Source organism: Prinia subflava, chromosome Z, assembly GCF_021018805.1.
Source record: "Prinia subflava isolate CZ2003 ecotype Zambia chromosome Z, Cam_Psub_1.2, whole genome shotgun sequence".
NCBI lineage: Eukaryota > Metazoa > Chordata > Aves > Passeriformes > Cisticolidae > Prinia > Prinia subflava.
Genome location: NC_086283.1, coordinates 36,036,111 through 36,059,978, shown reverse-complemented (window position 1 = coordinate 36,059,978; position 23,868 = coordinate 36,036,111). Strand labels below are relative to the sequence as shown.

General features: G+C 34.7%; 1 protein-coding gene across 2 annotated transcripts in view; it reads right to left on the bottom strand.

Annotated features, from left to right (window-relative positions):
- The window catches only part of KIAA0825 (KIAA0825 ortholog), a 245,789-nt gene that overhangs the window by 190,107 nt on the left and 31,814 nt on the right, over positions 1-23,868 (bottom strand). For both annotated transcript variants that reach the window (XM_063421904.1, XM_063421905.1), the window contains exons 2-4: positions 17,787-17,926; positions 8,324-8,492; positions 2,704-3,373 (exon numbers count right to left, since the gene is read on the bottom strand). In XM_063421904.1, the coding sequence (XP_063277974.1) occupies positions 2,704-3,373; positions 8,324-8,492; positions 17,787-17,917 (970 nt within the window). In that variant the 5' untranslated portion in view covers positions 17,918-17,926. The remainder of the gene's footprint in view (positions 1-2,703; positions 3,374-8,323; positions 8,493-17,786; positions 17,927-23,868) is intronic.

Here is a 23,868-nt window from a genome sequence, read left to right as displayed (position 1 = left end):
CAAAAATAAGAAACACATCTGTCTTTCAGTTAAGAAAAGCCCCTTCTCTTTCTGTTCTTCCCTCCGTGTTTATGCACGAGATTCTTTTGATACTTGGCAAACTGGGTATCACTGCCAAGGTAATCTATTAAGGCTGTCTTTTAACCTAACCTATGTAAAAATAAATTTCCACTCTTGTTTGTGGGAGGACAACAAAGTACCAGAATTTATGAGTTCCAAGCCGGAAATGTCATTTGATATTAAGAATCTGTCCACCGTTAGAAATCTCTTAAAATATTTCCCAAATAGTTATTTCACTGTGAAATGCCTTGTGAACATTTTAATTCTAAAGGAAAAAGAAAGCCTTTGAATAACTTAGTGTGGTACAAATGTTGTATATTCCTACATTTATAGGAGAGAAATCCCTTTCCAAAAAAGACTGTTCACGTATGAGCTCATATACAAATCAGTTACTCAGTAATAACTGATTTAGTAATGATACAAGGATAAATTTTGCTTGAGTTGATGAATAATACCAAATAATAGGCTATGACCTGTCCAGAGAATGAAAAAAAAAACCAAACCAAACCAAACCCAAAAAACAAAACAAAAACCAAAAACGACAAACAAACAAAACCCCACAAAAACCAAGAGAAAAACCAAAATAACCCAAAAAACCCTACCCACAACCAAAATGGAGTCACACTCAAAAGTTCACAACTCTCACCTCATATTTTGTTTCGGCATTCTGATTTCTGATTTCACTATTAGTGCCTTATGGTTTCCCTGCCTGAAAACTGTAAGAGCAGTTTTCTGCAGAAAACTAGTAGAAATAGTATAAAACCAGTATGCAAATCAATACCTACTTCCCATACTAACTTCTTAAAGTAAAATAACATGAAGACTTGACTGTGACAGCCCCTGTGAAGAAAGTAATCCTAAGAATTAAATTACATTAACAAACAGCAATTCTAAACACATTTTATGGGTGCTAAGGAGACAGTTGCTGCATCTGAAATCTGACATTTAATGAAATTTCAATAAAAATTAAATCTGGTCTAATATTTACAAAATAGAGAGATTGTATTTATTCACTGTAGAAAATATTTTAAAGTTGCAAGCAAGTCCTAAGATTTACTTTGTTTTCACCTTCTTCTGTGTTTTTGACTATACAAAAGAAATGAGCACTGGAAATCTGTGCTGAGAGACGTACTGGCACAAAAACATGCAAAGTCACATCCTGTTTAAAAAAATTAAGCAGAGGAAGTACTGTATTAACAGACTGAATGACTGTTTTTTCCATCTTGTAACACAGAGTTAAAGTAAAATTTTTCACAGAGACATATTTGTGATCACTTTAAATTCCATGTTTTAGATGTAAAATGGAGATTACTGAACTTCTCAATCCTTGTGAGCTGTTTTGAGACTGAAAGAAAAATTAAGTTACAAACTTCTATTCGCTACAGGTATTTTTTTGTCAGTGAATCTTTTCACTGACTCACATCTCATTATCTGATTCAAAAACACATTACTTGTTATTTCATATCTCAACAATACTCTGACACTCCTTCTTTTCATTGTTTCCCACCAACACTGCATCCCACTAGTATATATACTGAACTTCTCATCCATTCAACTTATTTGTCTGCATGCCTTTTACCTTGTCTTTCACATATTCCAGTATTCCTCCATATTTCAGTTCCTGTTGAAAAATTATCTTTGCATTTCTTCCACCGGAATTTTTAGTTGACTTACCCTAACTCATATGCTGACTTTAAAACTCTGAATGTGTAATTTTCTTCTGTATAGACCTGACAAATCATTATCTCACTCGTCCTTTCTCTATGCTGCACAATTCAAAGATCTTCTGTTTCTGTATTTTTCACATGATTCTAAACTTCTAATATTTTCTGTCTGCAAGTCACTTTATAGAAAGCTATGCTTTAAACAAACAGCTCCTGCACAGAGGCACGCTCAAAACACTGCACTGAAAAAGCAATTGCACACAATAGTGCAATTATGTTATAGAAGTTTCTATTCTGTATTATTTTTTCCAAAGCACTGGTTCTTCCCTTTGGCAATTAGCACATCAGACTTAAAAACTGCAAAAAGAAAATACAGAAGATAGTACATCAGTAACAGATTCCTTTCCTGCTTGACATTTCCTGGAACAAGAAAAAATGACCAGGCAGTATTAACTCTAACTTACTGTACTTTCACAAGACTAGAAAGTGTAAATGGGTTTTTTGTTTGTTTCTTAATTGAGAATTAGCATCTGCATAGTAATCTTTTGGGACAGCTCTGATGTGTGAATCAGTATCTGTTTCATGGACACATTATTATACAGTCTTTCCTATAATCTCCTTTAAATGTCTGACAAAGAAAAAGTAGAAGACTGAAGAGTATGTGTTTACTTAAATCTGGATTAAATAGTTCATATTCTAGTACATATTTCAGCAGCTGGAATAAAACAGGCTGAAAAAAATTACTATGACATGACAGTGTTATTCAATGGATTATAATAGGGTTTTGTTAAATTACATGAGTTACTCGCTCTTACTTTTGCACCACAATTCTGACACAGTCTAGAATTCAACTGCAGTAATACGTTTAAAACATAAATTTTGGGTCTCTTTCTTCCCAGAAAATAATCAATTATCTATTAAAAAGTAGCATAATTAAAATAATATTTAACTACAAAGAACATAAAGTAAAGCTACTAACCCACAGCGTGAACTGCTTCTCTATGCTTCTTTGAAATCTTGGTTGGTTTAACTACAAGTAGAGCATTTTCTTTGAACTGCAGCTCACAAAGTGTTCCAAGAAGAACTGTCATTTCTTCAGTGATGGTATCCAAGTAAGTTTCATTAACAAACTTTAATGACGAAGACGGACCAATAATTCCACTTAGTATATACAAATCCTCTTTTATCATTGTGCACAATTTAGGTATGGAACTTTGGTAACCATTAACCACCTTATCAAAATTTGTTTCACCACAACTAGACAAAATACAGTTCTGTAGAAGTTCAATAACCAGTTTATTCTGCATATTTTGATACTTCATTAAGACTTCTGATTTGGGATAAAGAAACAAAAGCTGCTGTACACACTGAGTTTTAAACTCCATGCGTTGTTGCAAAGTATTACTGTTTGTTTCTTCTTGACTTCGCAGTCTATTTACTAAAAATTGTCGAAGATGCAATCTCACATCATCCCAAAGAGATTTCACATTCACAGCTGAATCATCCTGAATGGTATGAAGAGAAGATGTTAACTCAAAAGACGTCCCACTTGCAGTACATGGAAATGAGACACCACATTGACTAGAGAGATCCAGAAGGAAGTGAAGTACCATTTCTTCTTGATTTCTCTCACTCTTCAGCAAGCTTTGCTAACAAAGGTAAACCAGACAATATTTTAGAAATTTTTGTTAATTCTGGTTCATTAAATGAACAGCTTCATACTAGAGTAAAAATTGTGTTTCCAGTACTAATTATCTTAACAGCAAATAAGATATATAAGCAATAGAAATTATAAAACTCGTGGAAAACAGGACTTATATGTGAATTAATTTTCTTGTCTATACCAACAATTCACATTCATCTTCTCATCTTTCTTACATACCCAACCTCTTTTCTCAATCAATTCTAGACCATAGTTCAAAGGAAACAGCAGCCTTTTTGTTTTCACAGCATCTTTTAAAGAAAACTGCATGAAAAAATTACTTAAGAATTACACAGATAATGACAGGTTTTTCTCATAAAACCAAGCAAAGAATTTATAAAATGATCACTTTCTATGGCTCAGCAGACAATCATCAAAAAGAGCATTCTAAGGATAAAAAAGTCCCAGGACTCCCTTAAAGAGCTAAAATTGAAAACTTGTTAAGAATTAAAGAGCCTTAGATCACACAGGACAGAAGAAAAGAAGCTGTGTGTCCCATCAAACCAAGATGCAGACTGATACATTAGTGACCTCCCTATACATCTATGCTGTATGGGTTGGAGAAGGCAGTCAGTTAAGAAAGCAAGTGAAACCACATGGCTGCTGTTCCTTCCTCATTCAAGTCTGAAGAGCTCTTTCTCAGTCTGGGGCTAGGGTGTCTGACCTTGGAGCTGCTTCAGCTTCAAGAGGTCATGCAGCAAATGGCAGGTCCTCTTGTCACAGCTCAATACTACCGTCACAAGAAAATTGAGTGGAATTGGTGGTATTCTTGATTTTCTTAGTTTCAGTAGGAAAGCCTTAAGTGGATGAAAATCTAGAGGCCCTCACACTTGCTCCTTCATGTCCCATTGCTTCTTTCCAACAGAGAAAAGTATTGTGGCAAACCACCCCATGGGGGTTCATTTCAGTCATGTCCTTTATCTGTGTCCCTGTCATATTTTCATCCCAGCCAGTAACCAAGCCCCAAGCAGCCACCTGCTCACTGAAAAGGTAAAAGCATAAAACTCCTGGGTTGAGAGACAGTTTAACAGGGAAAGCAAAAGCTGTCCACACAATCAAAGCAAAACATGGAATTGATCCACTTCTTCCATAGTAGGCAGGTGTTTAGCCATCTCCATGAGAACAGGGCCCCATCACACATTACTGTTACTTGGAAAACAAAGGAGATCACTCCAGACTGTGATCTTGTTTTCTTCCTTCCCCACACTTTATACACTGAGCCTGAACTTTAAATGTTGCAGGGTTTTTATGAATCAAATACTCATTCTGAATTGTACAAAGCAAGAGAAGCTGTCAAAACAGTGCAGGCCTGTTGCCCTCAATGGTGAATCAAAATGATTTCCAAGCAAATCCCTACTGCTTTATTTTTATGTATCTAAGGATTGTTTCAAGCCCTTTGCAATTTAAACTACAGCATTAAAACCAGAAACTTGCAGGTGTCATGTTGGACTTAGTGATATTCAGAAAAAGTATCTGAAGTGAACTTTGAAGCTTTGGAAAGTGTCATCAAGTGTCTTCACACATTAACTATATTGATATAGGCTTTTAAATTTAAAAATCAACGTATAAAAATATTGCAAAAGGCGATGCCAATGCTATTCAAGAGAAAAATATCCAAATTAGTATCCACAGGTTTTGGAGAAGGACAGAAAGTTCCCTTTTGAGCACAAGAAGTTAGTAACAACAATAACATACGGAAAACCAGTTGCAGTTTACCAACCGGACTACTGCCTAGCATGGACAACTATCTACCATATCAATAAACAAGTAGAGTAAGATGAAGGCTTGGTTAAAAAAAGAATCTGCCATTGTTTTAGCAGGAACAGAATTTAATGACAATGTGTTAGTGCATATATTAAGCTTTTAAATACTGAGCTACAAGACAGTACACAGAATGACAAAATTTCACATAATTAACATTGTCAGGCTTCAGGAAGAAATTCTCAGTATTTTCACAAGAATTTACAAATGCATGATAATAAGAATAAATGTAAACAAAGCACCCCAGGTAAATCCCAGAAAGAACTTTGTACTGTTTTTCAGTTGTCCCAGCATCTTAAAAGATAAACAAAATTCCTCACAAAATAAATGCACACAATAAAGGATAAGAATGAATAGGGATATTGTCCAGAAGTAGAAAAAAGGTTCCTGTTACTGCATATGAATTATATATACTTAATTAAAAGCACAAAAAACCCCCTATCTAATTAGTTCAATGGATAGGGATATAAAGTTAAAAAAGGTCTGATCATAATAATCTCATTAATGCAAAATATTACAGAAATTAGTTTACTGGAGACCTGTTTATGGAACTGAAGATTATCAACTGTGAATAAAACTTCTTACAGACACACTGTAGTACTGTCAGTACTACAGACACAGACAGACAGTATAGATATGTTAGGAACGAAAGAAAAAAAAAACAAAACAACAAACAAAACAACAAAAACAACAAAACAACAAAACAACCACCCCACAACTGACCCTCTCCTGGCTAGAGTAACACCCCCCACACCCCAGACAATCTGAGCAGGGAGAGCTGCCCTGAAGGAAAGTTGCCTGGCAACTTTTCACTACCTAATTGAAATGTGAAAAGAAGCTGCCCACACCTAGATAGCCCTATTGTCCTTTGTAACTACCTCATTTAGCAAGAGTAACTTCGGCTATGACCAGGACAAATGCATATGCATTTGGATATGCAGATAGGGCAGGGCTGCCCCCGTGGATCCTGGGAGGTTTTTTTTGGGGAAACTGCACCCCAGGACAGGAAGCTGGATTCGTCAGAAGAGAATTGGATAGTGCCCTGGCTGAGCGGGGAGTGGATGCACCTCCTGGCCTGGTTTGAAGATTGGCCATGACCTGTGAGGAGCCTGAATGGAATGGGAACTGGCCAGCTGAGCTGGCTGATGGAGAGAATGGGAAACTCTTGAAACTTTTCCCTGAGGGCAAAGAGCTGACTGCCAGTGCTCTGCCTTCTGATGGTTGACCAGAGAGAACTGCCAGCTGTTTCTATGGGAATAAGGACTCAGCATCCACTGGGATAGCACCTGCTCCTTCAGATGGCTGCAGTAGTGTGGAAAACTCCGATCGGACTTTGCAATCCTGCTGATGATTTTAATAATGAGCTGACCACTTTAATAAAGAGCTGAATATTAATAAAGGCATAGGCCCTGTTCTTTTCAGATACACTTTTCATCTGTAATTCCATCTACTCAACAGACTGGATTATCTAAGAAGCCATAAGCCTGGAAACAGTGACATGAAAGTTGCTGAGCTCCAAAAATGTTTTTATGATAAGCTGTGCATAATTGAGACTTTCAGGCTTCTCACTTTGCTCTCTGTTTAGCAGTCTGCCACAGAGCCATTCTCAAGGCTTAACTGGATACTACAGCTCACAGCAAGACTGTCATGCAGTTAGTAAGCTCCTGGGAAGCTGGAGAGCTAGAAAGCACATTTTGTGTAAGATGGGGACATTTTAGTGTTTTCCAAACAAATGCCGCCATCTGCTGTTCAGGCATATGGCTTGAATAGACCTTGGAGAAGGAAGTATGTAGGGAACGGACACAAATAAGTCATCAGTGCCATGCCACCTTCTGAGAGAATTCAGTAAGGATCTAGGTAGACTAGGAGGAATAACAAAAGACTCCTGAAAGCAAGAACTTCACAGTCAGCTTTTTCTGGGATCCTCTGATTTCATCTAGATCAAGTATCTTCATACTGATCATCTTTGTCAGAAGAGAACAAAATCACTCTTCACCACATGAGCATTAAAGACCTGGTGTCTCTAGAAGTTACTTGCTCATTTGACACAGGTCAAATAATTCCAGTGGAATCAATGGTGACAGAAAGAGCAACAAGAGTTCTAAGAGTTAAAAAAAAACAAGAGCTGATTTTATGAAGCTTGTGCTCTAGCCAGAGGAAACACTCCCCTACAGTTTTCCTCTTCTATCACAGTTAATCTTAGCCTAAAGTTGTTCACGGTCTACAACTAAACCATGACATGCAAGTGACAAAGAATAATCACTGGATACTGTTTATTTGTTTTGACTTCACATACACGTATCATATCAAATGCACACATACATAGTTTATATATAAACTTGAAGATCATCATTTACTGAGGGATTAAATTTCACTTATCTTGCCAATTCAATTCCATTTCCACACACATATTCAAGTGGAAAATTTTAATTAAAATCTTGGATAAAAATACTTTCTAAAATGGTGGCAATTTTCATTGAAGTGAAATTTGATTTCTGGTTGCATCTAATTGTATAACTTGATAAAACAAAGAATGTAGCTCCCATTTTTCTCGTTGGGAAGTATAGAATCTTGGAATCATTTGGACTGGAAGAGACTTTTTTTAAAGCTCATTTAGTACAATCCTTCTACAATAAGCAGGGACATCTTCAACCAGATAAGGCTGCTCAGAGCCCAGTACAACTTGGCCTTGAACATTTCCAGGGATGCGGCATCTACCACCTACCCTTCTGGGCACATAGCAGGTAGGAAGTTTATGCTTAAATATTGCATAAAGGACAAAAACATACATTAGATGAGTTAAATTCATACTGATGCAAGTGAAGAACATGCAGTAACACTAACAGCCTCAGTGTAGATAGTAATTTCTGATTTTTTTACCAATGTGTTTTATAAAACAGTCCAAGCAGTGGTGAACATATGGTAGCATCCGTGAAAATATTTTGTTCCAAGTTTGTCTATTTAAGGCATGATCAAAAGGAAACATAACACCATGCTGGAGAAATGAATTTATGAACTAACCTCACAACAGTAAAGAGTGAAATGAAAAAACCAATTGAACTCACTCACCCACTCTCACACCTCCAATCATACAACCAACTTTCCAACATTAAGGTCTTTAATAAACAATTTTTACCAGGGTCTTAAGGAACTCCAGCAACTCTCCATGGTCTGTAGAAGAAGGTTTGAGAGAACTAAAATTGCAGTTACTTAGCCACTGAATGCAGTCAGTTGTGCTTTGTAGTACTTCATCAGTACATATTTCATTTATGTCTGATTGCAGGTCCTTAAGACACTTTTCTATGCTAAAAAAAAAGAAAAAAAAGAAAACACATAGGATTTTTCTTTATTATTTGGAGACAAAAGTATTTTTATATACTCCATATTAAAAAAAAAAACAACCTACATAAAATTAAGGTAACACAAATCCTTCTTATTCATGGATTAAGCTACCCTCACAAAATAAGATCTGAATTTGCAGAATTAACAATTAATTACTGTTCAGCTACACCTAAAAAAACTTCCCTTCAGGCCACACTGTACCATCCTCAGCAAGAGCATGGATGGCTTTACTTTCAATCAATCTTATTCTTTTTAATAAAGTAGTTAATGAATAAGACATTCCAACCTTATATCTGGTCCTTGCTGCTTAATTAGATAAAGCAGAGACTATAAACTGAACCAATTACTATATTCAAAGGTGAATGTGTCATTTTGCTCCTTTAGCAATCAGCAGTTATTTTATAAAACATAAAGTATATTAATAACTTCTTAAAGACCCACTGGCATCACAGAAAATGTTGAAATTAATTTTAGAACCAGTTGTGCTGAGAAAGCAGATCTTCTCTTTCCTGTTTTGTCATTAGAATATTTGAAAGAAAACAGACTTTGTTTTCAAGGAGCAGATCCACTCCTTAACATTCATCTAGAATTATAACTCTTTTTATGAAACCAGAGGTGTCTGTTATTACAGTGATTTCTGCTGCAAAGATCACAAGAACAACTGAACATCCAGAAATGTTTTATTTTTATTTGTGTGGACACTTAGGTGAAAACAAAACAAAACAATCCAATCCAAAACAATCTAATTCTATTTCTTTTCCTACAAAAACACCTTTTTGGTATCTCATTTCTACATTTCTTTTCTAAAGCAGTGCTTAATATTTTATATAGTTTCAGTTAGAAAAATAGAATTTCGATCTAGGCAAAACTAGGTTTAATAGTCCAGGCATGAATTCCAATTCTAAACTTCACAAAAGATTAGCAAGTATCTTTTTAGCTTGTGAAACCTGTTCTCAGGACTATGAAAGTAAATGTCCTTTTTATATACCTTGGCTCCTGGGACACTATTGTAGGCTCTTACTGTGTTGTGCTGATGTATTGCAAACATACCCAAATAGATTACAGCATTGTGCAATATAAAAGACACTACTGTTGTTAGATCTCTACCAATCTACCACTATTATGAGTAAATTTTTACAATTATCTTTGACATATGAATCTGTGAGCAAGCTAATAAATAACAAGCTATGAAGAAGCTACAGCCTTCTCAAGATCAGACATTTTGGTAATTGGTCCCAATACTGATAAGGGGATTAAATAGATAGATTTCAGTGCCTGCTCCTTACCTCCCCCACAAGTATAAATCATGATAACCATGTTCATTTTATTTAATCCTTTTATGCTCCCAAAATAAACATTTAATTAGGACTAAAGCTGGTTTTGATTGAATAAACATATTTTCATCCTGTTTATTTACCGCATACAGAATACTGTAGGTAAACAGGGTCTCACAACCACTGCTGCATCTTACTAAGAATTTTGTCAACACTCAGTAATACAAGAATATGGTTAATTATAGTTACTTACTCCTTTACATGAATTATATGAATTAAATATTTAGGAATTTGGTTAAATTTGGTTACATTTTTTTAAAAAGTGTATTATGTGATTTTACAAAGCAAGCATTTTAAGTATAAGATTTCTGATAAATATGATTAAAATTATTCTTACTACCAAGGCTGCTATCAAAAACTCTATAATTTCATATCAGTGTAGGTGGAATGAGACTTTGATTTCCTGGTTTAAAAAAGAAATTTGCAAAAGTTTCACAAACTGCAAACAAAAATATAATTCTGATGTGAAAAATATACTTAATGTTTTTAATTATTTTTTATCTTAAATGTACAATTTATTAAAAAGTCACATAATGTGCTATATTCCTTTTTTCCAGGAATATTTTTTCATTAAGTGCAAATGTATTTTTTTTTAACTTAAGAGCAGCAAATTAGCTCCTTTTGAACATACTGAGGCATTAATCCAGATTATGTCTACTGACATTACATACATACTATGGACGTACAAATTTAACAGCCTTCAATAAATTTTTTGTCCACAGATGACTCAACTTTTTTTCTGGAACCTGTGGAACTATTCAGACACAAACCGAAAAAAACCAGTCATCAACCTACTAAGGAAGTAGTGGAGTGCAAAACCTCAAAGAAAAAAACCCCTTTCTCTCTAGCAAAGAAACCTGATGGTTATGCTTATATGGATTTTTTTAAATTGATTGATTTTTCAAGAAACAAACCTTTAGTCCCACACAAGTAGTATCTTGAGCCTTTGTAGGCACATATTTTTTTTTGTGGCTAGTACTATTGGGATACCATTATGCAAGTGAAAATGATTTGACTGAAATACCCTCTCCTTCTTACAAGTTAGAGTGTTTGCAGCTCTTTAAAAAACCAAAGCAAAATTGTGTTATATTATCTGTGTCCACACCAGACTGCTTTTCTGGAGAAACATTTGGTAAGTACTTGCACTGCAGAGAGACAATCTCAATGTAAGAACACTTTTGCGCTCCTATTTATTAAGTTAATGATCATTTTTACAAATAACCTAATCATCTGGAGTGAACACTTTTAAGTGGCTTCATCAATGGACAGTTAAAAAAAGTACTGTAATGGAATTGATAGTGTAAGCAGTATCATTCTTTCATAGAGTGTTACACAACATTATTTTGAAAAGTTTTGATATCAGAATAAGCTTTGCCGTCTCCATATATCATTTTCCATTGCCTAAGATTACTATGAGTAAGCTGAAGTATGATCTACTAACTCCTTTCAATTTCTAAGCACACATTTCAATTTATTTCATCTAGCATAGGGAGCAGCCATAAAATGACAATGATATTGGTTAAATTAAACTGCTAAGCTATAAAGTGAATTTATCTTTTAACCTCATGTTCCTTATTCTTAAGATCCTCACATTTATGGAAATACAGGTTTAGAATCAGTTTACATGTCTTTTATTCAGAACAGACAGTTTTAAAATAAATGAGATCATTGTTTGCACTGCTGTTGAAGATGTAAGCAGTTATAAAACTACTGTTATTGCTCATTAAAAAGCTTGACTGCTAGAGGTATTGGGCATTTGTACAAAAAACAATCATATGATTTGGAAATCTGTGTATCAGATGATCTACTGTGAGTAGTAAAAAAATTTGGAAAAACACTTTTAGCAGTATAATTCACATAGACACTTTCATTGTTAAACTTTCTCTTGATATTGAACCCTAAGATGTAAACCAAAGACACAGCACCTGGTTAAAGGATTTTGAACTATTGCATAGCTCTAATTGAGCAACTTACAAAATATATCCACTCTAACTGCAAAGTAACGGTGTCATCGAAACCAGAAGAAATAGAGTGGTGATAACCTTGCTACGCTTTAGCAAGAGAAAGTTACTCAGCAGCTTAATATAAGAATAGTCAGTTCTAACCGAACCACTGCCCACCCACCTTTAATTTCCATTCTTGTTTTAAAGGCTTGAGATATTTCAGTCACAAGATGTAAACTTCATTTTGGTAAGTTATTTCAGAAGACAGGCAGTAGAACAAGAGTTTCTCAACTCCATTGGCCAAAATATGACAGTGACAAATAAGGGTTCAAAACCTATCATCTCATATATGCTCATATGAAATGAAATGGGATACTTCACGGGGCAGTCAAAGATCTGATTATAGCTTTTGTAGATGTAGAGGACAGCTAATTGACCACCTATGGTAATAACACAGTGATAATTGCTGAATATTTGAATAAAGAAATTGTATATCAATAAAACAGACAATTTCTGAGCAACTGTGTTGCCCAGCTAGCAAGTTGATATGGAACAACTAACCCAGACTCAGTGATTATGCACAAAGACAACACAGTTTGCACAGGAACAAAATTACATTTCTTTCTTAGTTTATTTACTTATTCCTAGCAATTAGTTCAATAAAGTGATCAGACAATTATTATTTTAACAAAGATTTTAATAATGTTGCTCTAGTATCTCTACCAGCATCAAATTCTCAACTGAACACTAAAGTAACACATTTGTACAACAAGACAGTTATATTCACCCAAAAGAGTCAAATTGGTTTTGAAAGCTGTGATAAATATTACATCCAAGTACAACTGATAAAATCCCTTTTCTTCCCTCTACAATTAGCCCTCATTTTGAAATTCTTACAAATACTCAACCACTGTTGGAATTTTGGTTGGAGTTGCCAAGATTTTGATAAATCTCTTGACCAATACGAATGTGAGGCATAGCTACTTCCTGAAAATTCCAGAGCAGAACAAGCCGAGATTTTTTTCAAAAGAAAGATAACTCCTACAGCACATCTCAGTTTAAAACACATCAGCCTTTGCACACACCAGTTCTGATACAGGAAAATTGAATGAGATAGTTTGAAACTCTGTTTGAAACTCCTCCATTCCTTTGTTGTAAAGTTTTGATATTGGTAAACACTTCTTGACAAATCAGCAAAGTTATGATCAACAGGTGGACCATGTCATACTAACATCCTTACTGAGACATTTTCTGAATCTACAGTTCACAAGGTAATGATCATGTTAGTTCTCAAATAATTATTATAATTATATCAAACAGTGATGGAGAAGACACAATGCTCTAAGCACTTACTAGCACTGACCTCATTGCAGCCCAACCAAATAGACCCTCTTCAAAATCCTTATGACTAAACTACTGTTAATTAGGTCAGATTGAAGTTTGTCATGGTTTGAAACTGCTTAACATGCCAGGCACCCTTAAAAACCGGAACAAAGCGCTCATGAGTTAAGGATCAGGAGAAAATAGTCTAAGGGCAAAACAGGCTCAAACTTAAAGGTACAAAGTAAAATTATTATTAACAGTCAGAGGAGGATAATGAGGACTAAAATAAGCCTTTAAAACACCTTTTCTCCCCCAACCCCTCTCCCCTTCCCACTGACAGCACAGGGAGACAGCATGTGGGGGTGTTTGGTCAGTTTGTCACTTGAAATTTTTCTTCAGTTTGCTTAGGCAGAGGAGTCTCTCTTCTGCTATGCCATGGGGTCCTTCCCACAGGAGATAGTTCTCTGTGAATTTATCCTGTGTGGTTCCAATTTCACAAGTAGCAGTCTCACCCAACCTGCTATATAATGTAAGTCCCTCCCATAAGCAAAACAGTTTTCCCAAAACTGCCATGGTGTGAGTCACTAGTTCATGAGGTATAGTCTTTTAAAGATAAGTTCCTCTTGTTTGGAAGCAAGGGCCCTTTTTTCTCTATCTCTGGAAATAAGGGCCCTCTCCCTCTGTTTGGGTCTCCCACTGGATTACAGGTTTTTTTCAGCATCCATCCACTCCAGCATGAGAGGAGCTCATCCCACAGGCTGCAACTGGATCTCTGCATTCCCCATTGACTCCATGGATTACAGGGAGATATTTTACCTCCCCATAGTTTAAGAGGAAATCTCAACTCCAATGCTTGGAGCACCTCCTCCCCCTCTTTCTTTTCACTGACCTTGGTGCTGCCATGTTGTCTTTTTCCACATGTCCTCACTTCCTCCTCTTTCTCTGATTACAAAAAAAGCCTGCTGCTCTTAAGTACCAGTGCCAACAAATTCCACCAGTTTAAAGACTTCTGCAGGATCTCACAATGTTGAGAAGTTGATTTTGTCTAGGTTTTGTGTGGGGGAATCATTTGCCATATTTCCACTGCTGGCCACACGGCCCAGCTGCCACCACAGAGGCAGTGCGGCCGCCACAGCGCTGGCCCCATTCAACGCCTCTCTTCACGTGGGGCACTGGGGAGGAGAAGCCGCTGTGGCTGCCCCTGCCCTTCCACCTGCAGCATGGCTGCCTAGGGACAGCCAGGCAGGCAAAGCTCACCACGGGCTGTGCCGAGATGGTGGCAGCCACATGGCTGTGTGTGCACTGCTGAGATGGTCCCAGCAGTGGCGCCTCCCCACCCCGAGAAAAAACTGCTCCTGTGTGGATTTTCTTCTTCAATGTGTCATCATAGAGGCACATTACCAACTTCTCTAATTGGGCCAGCAGCATGTCCATCCTCAGAACCAGCAGAGATTGGCCCTGTTAGACACTGTGGAAGCTTCTAGAAGCTTATCACAGAAACCACCAGTGTGGCTACCCACCCCCACCAAAAAAAAAGCAGGCTTTGTTAAACCAACACAAGGTTTATCAGATTTAAGTCAAATTAGGCATCTGTGAAAAGCCTCGCAAGTTTATAGTCTTCAGGGTTCTGTGGAGAGACAATTAATACTAAATAATTGTGTTGAATTCCAGGCAATGGTTCTGTTGATGAAGACCTAGAATATCTCCTACTGGCATATAGTCCCATAAAATCTTATTTTATCAGAACTAAAAGGCAGTACTCGCCGAGGAAAAAATTGAATACACAAATAAAAATCAACTGCTGAAGTGACCTCATGCTTAGCAATCACGTCAAGTTATAAACTAAAGGCTTGATTTCAAGCTCTGTACTCTATTTCCTGTTAGAAGTATTAAATATAAGCTACAAGTTTAGTTCTGTGAATTGCTCACAAATGAAATGTTAGTAATTCTCTAAACCATCAATTAGGGAAAAATAATCTAAATACTTGGTTCTGATAAGCAGTAAAAGTCAAAGTAAATGTGAATGGAAAGAATGAAGACAAAAGGCCAACCCAATGAATACAACTTCACACTTGAGAATAACCTTGAGACTACCCCTGTACCCAAAACAGGCCAGCAATGACGGTAGTTTTGAGAGTTCATATTCAACTGCTTCTATAAACCACCGCAAAAATAAACTTGACATTCAAGTGTAATAAGAGTTCTGTTACATAATAGCGAATGAATGAACCACTTACTACATTAAAATTTGCATATAAAACAATTGCACACAGATGGCCTTTTTGTTGTTGTTACAGCACCAAGTAGAATTGGTACAGTACAAAAACACTGAAGGTAATTCAACAGCTGAAAACCACATCTGATTTGTCATGTCACACAATTTTATAAAACCTATTCAGTTAGAACACAATAAAGAGCAATCAAATGATTTATACACTCTTGCCTCATCATTTTTTACACAATATTTTATTTTTAAATATATATATATATATATGATGTATACTATTATGCTCATTCTCTGTAGTCTAATAAAAACATAAATCTATCTGGTGAAAAATGGATTGTATTTCAATTGTATCACTGTATCACATAGAGCTGCTCTTATCATACCTCTTAGAAAGATCAATGGTAACTTGAAAATTATTTCATTCTATGCTACGTCTAATATATTAGCAATAAAAGGACTCTTTTTAATTTAAAAGTCATATCAGCTGCTGTCCATCCTACTTTAAACTCTCTCAATTTCTGAAACTGACATACTTCAGGAGCAAAATAGCACCTGGTAACTACAGAGCTACCTTCTGTTTTTCCTTGTGAAAATAAAGTTAAAGCTAGCTTAAGTGTCAATTCAGCAGAAACACAAAACTTTTCGTGGACAGCATTGCTGTGTATCACATCGTAACCCAGTTTCCCGCTCTCCTTCAATAAAATATCATTTGGATCTTATACTAAAAGGTCCTTCTAATTTGTAAGACTAGATAGGTAAGATAGTGACAATCAGCCACCTTCAAGACATACAAACACTTCCACTGTGATGATGTTGATGTAAAATGTAACATATGATGTTAAGTGGCTATAAAGTACCACTTAAAAGACTGAACAGCTGGCTTCCCTTCCCATAGTCAGATGTTTTGTCAATAAGCAGCATACCTTTTTCACACATTGAAACAAAAAAATAGTAGTGAAGCATTCATTCTAAAAGTTCGCTGTGAGAAATATCTTCCTAACTCTCAGGATATCTCTGCACAACAACAACAAAATCACTTTTATTTGGTAGCTGAAGAGGTGACAACAGTTATGCTAAAAATGCTGGTGCTGTTTTTTCCAGATATACAAGACCATAGACACTCGAAACTTAATTAACTGTGTAATTAACTATGTTACGACATCAACTAATCTTTAAGTATCTACATTTCACTCATGTCAACAGCTGGAAAACACTAACATGAAATTGTATTATGCAGTGGTCCACAACAGCATATTTACCAAATCTTCACTAACACTACTACCATGGGATTATTAATACTGCAAGTACTTTAGTAAACACTAAATTTTAAAATGAAAACATGAGGTAGCAGTAATAGAAATAACCCCCTAAAAAAACCTCTCAGCCCAGCATAACAAATATGACAATAATTGAGAAATGATTTAAGTCAGTTTTCAGCGAGATATGGTAATGGTTTATTTCCATCCTTCCAGAGGCTGTTTGGGAGCAAAGACCTCTGACAAATGTGGGCTACATTAAAATGATATAATCTTAAACGAGACATCATGAAGGACATTCTTTGAAATCATACAACTCTTTATAGGATGCACTGTTATCCAAAGGTAAGCATTTTCAAAATTTAATATAAAAGCCTGCCATTTGTTATATCTCTGACTGTACACTTATTCTTTTTAAAAGGACAAAAACTTTATTTGCTTAAGAGCATCTTTTACTGATGAAAGTATTGCAAAGGTACTAAAGAATTAAGCTACAAAGGCACAGAACCCTAAGCTGATTGTTTTGTATTCATGCAAAAAATCCGTATCAACAACAAACTTTTTTAGTACTCCACTGTTTCTATAACAGTGATTTTTGGAAATCAATATGTTACAAGGAAGTGGACAAAGAAATATATTATAAATTGTAGTAAGAAAATGTGTAATTGCAGCACAAGAATTTTAACTGAAACAGTAAAACAATGGATCATACAAGAAAAAAAGATTACATATATTAATTTAATTCATTTTTCTACTTTCATTAGAAAAGCTTAAAGAACACAGTGAGTTTAAATTTTGCTTTTTGTCAAATTCTGTAGTTCTTTTAATCAATAAAAATTTATCTCATTAGTAGGAAATTCTATCTTATAGTAGTAGAAAATATAGCTGTCATGGGAATTCACATTTTCTTCCTTCACTATCACACCTACTGCAACAGAACCTAAGATTAAGATGATAAAACTGTTAAAAATAGCACAGAGAGAAAGACTATAGCACAATAATTATATGGCATAAAAAATTTGTTAAATGCTTGAGTGGTTAAAATAAAATTACTGCTGAAATATTTCTCAGAATTTTAACCTACTACTAGAAAATAAAGGTAAGTTAAGCCACATTTATTCCCAAATGCAATGACTTTCACTAGTATTTTGGATACACATAACATATACTTTACCTGGAAGAGTTCTTCTTTATTTTTTCATCAAGATCACTAAGGATTTGTTGAAATTCCAATTCTCCAGGGAGGACATTTAACAAACAGTCTAAATTGGAAGAATCAAAAGAATACTCTCCTCCCCATTCCATTTTTAGAATCTGTAACACAAATACAGCAAAATGGTTAAATAATGGAAAGATGCAGTCTGGAAGTACCAAAGTATATTACATCTTGTTCTTTGGAGATATTAGATTACATAATAATATAGATATTAAATTATGCTTCTGCACAGTCTGCTACAGAGGGAAACCAGGAAAACAAATGTTTAGATAAGTTTCATAGTATCTTGCACTTCTTTAGTTTAAAGAAATCAGTTCTTTTACCTTAATCATAACAGTAGCTTTTTTTTCTTTTAATACTTAGAAAGAAAATTCTCACTAATATAAATGGAAACTAAAAATAAACACATTACAAGGTAAACTTATTTTCTGTATACTTATAATTTCTGTCCAAGGAGTAACAGCTTTCTGGAAAGTCAGTACCTCATTGCAAATACATGCAAACATAAAAATCCAGACTAAACCAAGCTTCATGTTGCTTTGTACTCATTTTGCTAAACACAGGTCAAATCCACCAGCCCATTCAAACTAATACACTACCTTTGTGTCTTTATACCAGAAGCAAAGCATTAGTAGGGGTTTGTTTCCTGTTTTCTATTTTTTTCTGCATCCTCTTTTTGAGAAAAAATGAAATTGATTTCACCATCAGTGATGACTTACTACCAAAATTGAAGAAAAATATTACATAAAAATTGGAACCTTCTAAATAACCAGTATATTTCATGTCTGCAATTTAGTATATAATATTTAATCCTATCTATATAGCAGCAACAACATGAGGAACAAACCTAATATTCAGATGCACACAGTTTGGGCAACAAAATATAATGAATACATTATTTTTCCTGCAAGCAGGAAAAGTTCCTTTTACAAAGCAGCTACAGTGTTGGTTGTTATCTAGAGGCACTACTAGAAAAATAGATCGATATTTCTAAGTGAACTGTCTACAAAAAACATGTTTTAAAAAGATACAAGGTCAAGATTATTGGTTTTGGTCATAGGTGTAGACTTAAAAGTAGCAGAAATGCACTTTTCTGGTTTTGCTCTTCCAAAGGAATGCTAGAAAAAAAAAGAGGAAGTTCTCTAAAGCATAATATCTCACACATCTCAATTAGCAGCATACCAGTATATTTAACGGATAAAGTGAAATATTTAATGGATAAAGTGTTTTCTTAAATTCTCAGAAGCTACGGAATATCCCTTTGCAAATAATTCAAACACTTGCAACGTTTTGGGATGTGGCTGATACTCAATCACTTGCTGGTGAAAAAGTCTGGATGTAAACCAAATACATCTCTTAAACCATTAAGGAAATGTCAATCTTTTAATATAAAACTTAACAGATGTTACTGCAATTAAAGACACTCATTAAAAGTAGAAGTTAAATGGAAACCATATAAACAGGGCTTTACAGAACTGAGATAAAAAGAAATACTGAAAATACAGCTCTTTCTTCAAGCATGATACTACTTACAATAGACTCGGTCACACACTCCCTTTTCTCTTATAAAGGGTTTACACAGAATGTGGTTTTAACTTTTTTTAACATTCAATACCTACAACTCAAACCCATCTTTTATTCAACTGTCTTGTAGAACAATCAATGATTGGTGTAAAATGAACTGTATATACACACTGAAAAAATACTAACAGTTTGGAATGAGTTAGAGTAGTTAAAATAATAGTTGCACAATCAAAATTGTGTATTTATATTTAATCCTAACTCTTTTCCTTAAAGGACAGCCAAAAGAAGCTTGTGTTCCTTGGAAAAAATATCAGTATAGTTTACAGACTAGTGACTGTTTGAAAAATTCATCAAATGAAAAAAAATCACCTTGTAAACATGACAGCCTAGTTTTCATGCATGCGAATATTCCTGTAAGACTTCTATGTCATACTTCTTTGGTTCACTTGTCAAAACAAAGCAATTATTCCTTTCAGTCTTGGTTTATGGAAGGAAAGCAACATTTGATTATTCAGTTCTTAAATACTGTTTTAGATGGCTAATACTAATTTCTTCTTCTGAAAATCTAAACCCAGAAATGTTTCAGAATAAAAAAAAATAACATCAAGATAGAAATTAGCACAACCGAGAAAAAAAAAAAAATTACTCTTATTTAGCATAACCAGGGCCTTCAGTGCACCAAAAGACTAACTAATCTAAAGATCTGTACACTAAGTAGAACTATACCACCAACTTGCTGTCTGCCCTCCTTGTCTCCCTTGGGGGCAGCAGGATGGGCATCAGCTAGCAAGGGCCTCCCCTGCCATTTGGGTTTTTCCACTCCTCTCCTGTTTCTCCAAAGAGCAGACAACCATTGATTCTCTCAGAACCAATATGATGCAGCCCTCCTCTAATGACAAAACCCTCAATGTTTGTTTTTTAAGAAAGAAATCCACTTCTTAAAATTCTTATTTGGAATAGTACGGGAGAGAACTCTTTTTGGAAACTCCAAATTCTGTCAAAGTATTTTAGACACTAATAAGCCACTTTTTTCTTCTGTAAAGGAGATTAATTTAACCCTTGTTATTACGCTGCATAAAAAATATCATTCCATCATATTTCAATTTACTATTATGATGTTGTATGTTGTATGTATTGTATGTTTTAAGACAGATGGTCTTAGAGAACCTGCTTCAGGTGCAAGTCTCTAAGTGTGTCTTAAAAGGCCTAGTTCTTTTCAAAACATATCAGAGGATTGTTCATCAACATTAAAGTGATGTAGCTGTCAATCTTTTCAGTAGCTATTCAAGAAAAACTTAACCTATGTACAATTTAGCTTAAAAAGAAATATTTTTCAGGTCTCTTATTTTAACCCATGGTATCAACAAAATTTAACCTCACTGTAATAATTTCCACTTCTTATAAGTGTAAATTATGAAATTATTTTTACCAAAAATCTTTAAGCCTATTTTAAACAAATACTACACAACACTCAAGTTAATACAACAGATACTTCTTACTTTTAAAACTCATAGTGTTTACCATTGAAAAGCACTTTTTGTGTGTGTGTTGTCTTTTTCAATGTCAATCAAATGGAAGAAATCTACAAAAATTATATTTTGTTTCAGCTAGGTATTTCTTCATTCTGATTAAACAATTAAATTAAAAATAATTGTAAAAATCTTCCAGTACAAACATACCTGTGAAATTCCATGGGCTTTCTAAGATCAATTTGTAATATTTATATTTACTCAAATAAGCCTTTGTTCTCTGACATATAGTCTGTAAAAGCAGCATTTAGCTAAATATTGAACAGAATTTTTTATGAGCACATCTGTTGAATATGCACATCTCAATGTACCCATAACTTGAAGGATATGTCAAACTGCAGTACTGAAAGTATAGAGAATTAGCCAAATCATCAAATCATCGAAGCTTTTTTCTGTTACTGCTTCTTATCTTACAGAAGATATCTCTTGATTACCCTAACATCCTTACAAAACTAAAAGGGGATGAGAGAATTGACAAGATTTTTCACCACTCAGCTTATGCTTTCAATGAGACCTCAACAATCATTTCCTTTATCTAGCTTTAGTTGCATAACTGTTTCCAGCCGCTTTACAGCACAGAAGATGTCATCTGCAATCACACAGCAGGCAGCAAGAACGATGGCAGTGGCCTGAGATACTACTATTCAATGTGAAATTCCGACTGTTCTGTATATTTAGATAGTCTGAATATTCAAAATTATTTTGAAAACCACATAGAGCATACACAAGAAATCTGTTTAAAAATGGTAATTTCTTGAGCTCTACTTTCTTTGACATGGTAAAAGCTTTTTACCCAATTTTCTGTGATAAAAATCCTTTAAAACTGTTTACAGTTTAAAACAGACTTGCAAAGGAAAAGGAAAATTAAAAATTCTCTCCATAAAACAACATAACTCATTTTTGTTTCTGCTCATATGTATTGAAAATCTCTATTTAAATTTTCCAGATTGCCTTTCACCTATTTTGCACACTTTGCTGAAGCATACTCAACATTAACAAAAAGAATACTTTACTGCTCCAGTGAAAAAAAGAACATTTAATGCATTCAAAAAACCCCCCCAACGAAACAGAAACACCAGTCTTCATGATGTTTTTATTTACTAAACATTTTGAATGCTACAAATAACTTTGAAACAAGTTTTACTAAAATCATCTTGCAATGTTCCCCCGAAGACCTTCCACATTCACTGTTGTCATAAACTTATATGACAAAACTAATTAACATTTAAAATTAAACGTTAACTTTATATTCGTAAATTATTGTCTACCACACACTTAAAACATTTTCCTTTCTATTTTTAAAGAGATATTCTAAGTATCTATAATTAAATACTCATTTGTAACCCTTTTGAATACCTTTTCCTTCCAAATTCTGCCATGACTAACCACATAAGAGAATGGGAATAAAACGTAACTAAATAAACAGAGTCCTCACTGTGGATGAAACAGAAAGCTATGCCGTCCACCTAAAGCTGTAATATCAGAAGGCAGTGCTGTGATCTAAAGCAGCTATATCAGCCCTTAAATCATAATATTGTCAAAAAGGACTGTGAAAATGCACATTTTTGACAAATAGCATATGCTACTATTTTTAATATCTGTAGCTTTTTCAAACTATGTAAGTTAGGCCTGTATCGTAGCCATATGTACATGCCAGAATTTATAACTAAAATCCGTGAATTTTCCCTATTGTCTCTCCCCAATTCTTTGAGCCACAGAAAGAGAAATGCTGGGAATAGAAAAGAATCAGCACTGCTTTTCAAGATTTGCTGCTACTTGGGACCGGTAAAAATGTTCAAAGACAAGGAAAGAATTCTCATTTACATAAACTTAATCAAACACTATTGGTCAAAGGCAGTAACTTCAAAAGAGGAACATGCCATCTGGAATTACAAAGAAACTCCTGAGTAGTTATGTCAGAAGAAAGGAATAAAGGATAATGTGATTTCATAACCTTCAGTAAAAAAGAAATGACCAGTTTCTGAGTATCTCTTGAGAAAAACAGTCCTGGATCATCTTCAGCCTTCAGCTGGTTATCCTACAGCTGGATTCCCATCGTGTATAATCCATGGTTCAACATTTATAAACAAGCCACCCTTACACAAGAAGCCCACAAGCATTAAGAATCCTACCTCTAAATCCAGTAGCTTTCCCTATGTCCTTATTAGTCTATATGGTTACTGAAATCATAAGCGTGACAACAGTTAAGTGTGTCTGTATACAAGTGCAACTATTTTGTTTTCCTTTTCTAGTTTTCAAAATTCAAGATGCCAGTTCTCAGCCCACCCCCCCCCCCCTTTATTTTTTTTGGCACCCACATTCCTTTTATATTTAGTAAGTTTGTTTTTTTTAAAAAAAGGATAAATCTGGTGCAGTGCTGTCTTCTTTATATATGGTATAAGGCCTTACAAAAAATAATTTACTAATCAACTTTTCTGCCAATGCCACATACCAACACAGGACAAAATTACCCTGGCATAGTCACCAATTAAGACTACATCGATCAATCTCATTGTCAAATGATTATACTCTATGAATGATGGATGTTTAAAAATAATTTTCAATTAAAACACTAATTACCAATAAGTAGACTGAAGTAATCATTAATGCATTGAAAAGACATTCTTAGAAGCCTAATTAGAAATACCTACTCAATATTTTCTTATAATCTTCTTAGCCAAAAAACTGTACAATAAATAGACATTATAAGGGTTATAAGTATTGAGTAAATTTTGCATAGAGGTGTGAGAAAATGTCTAAGACCAATAATTATGTTTCCCAGAAAGAGTGAATGGTATTGGGTTTTTTTCCTGAAGAACAAGAACATAATTTATATCTGAGACTAACAGTGCATCCTCTGCAGAATTGTCTTTCTAATTGTGGCAATAAAAAGTGCTATTTAGGTATAATATTTGAGTTTTCTCATTTTGTGGCACTTACAAACTCAGAAAGAAGAGGCAATGTGTTATAAAATCCCCCCAAATCCC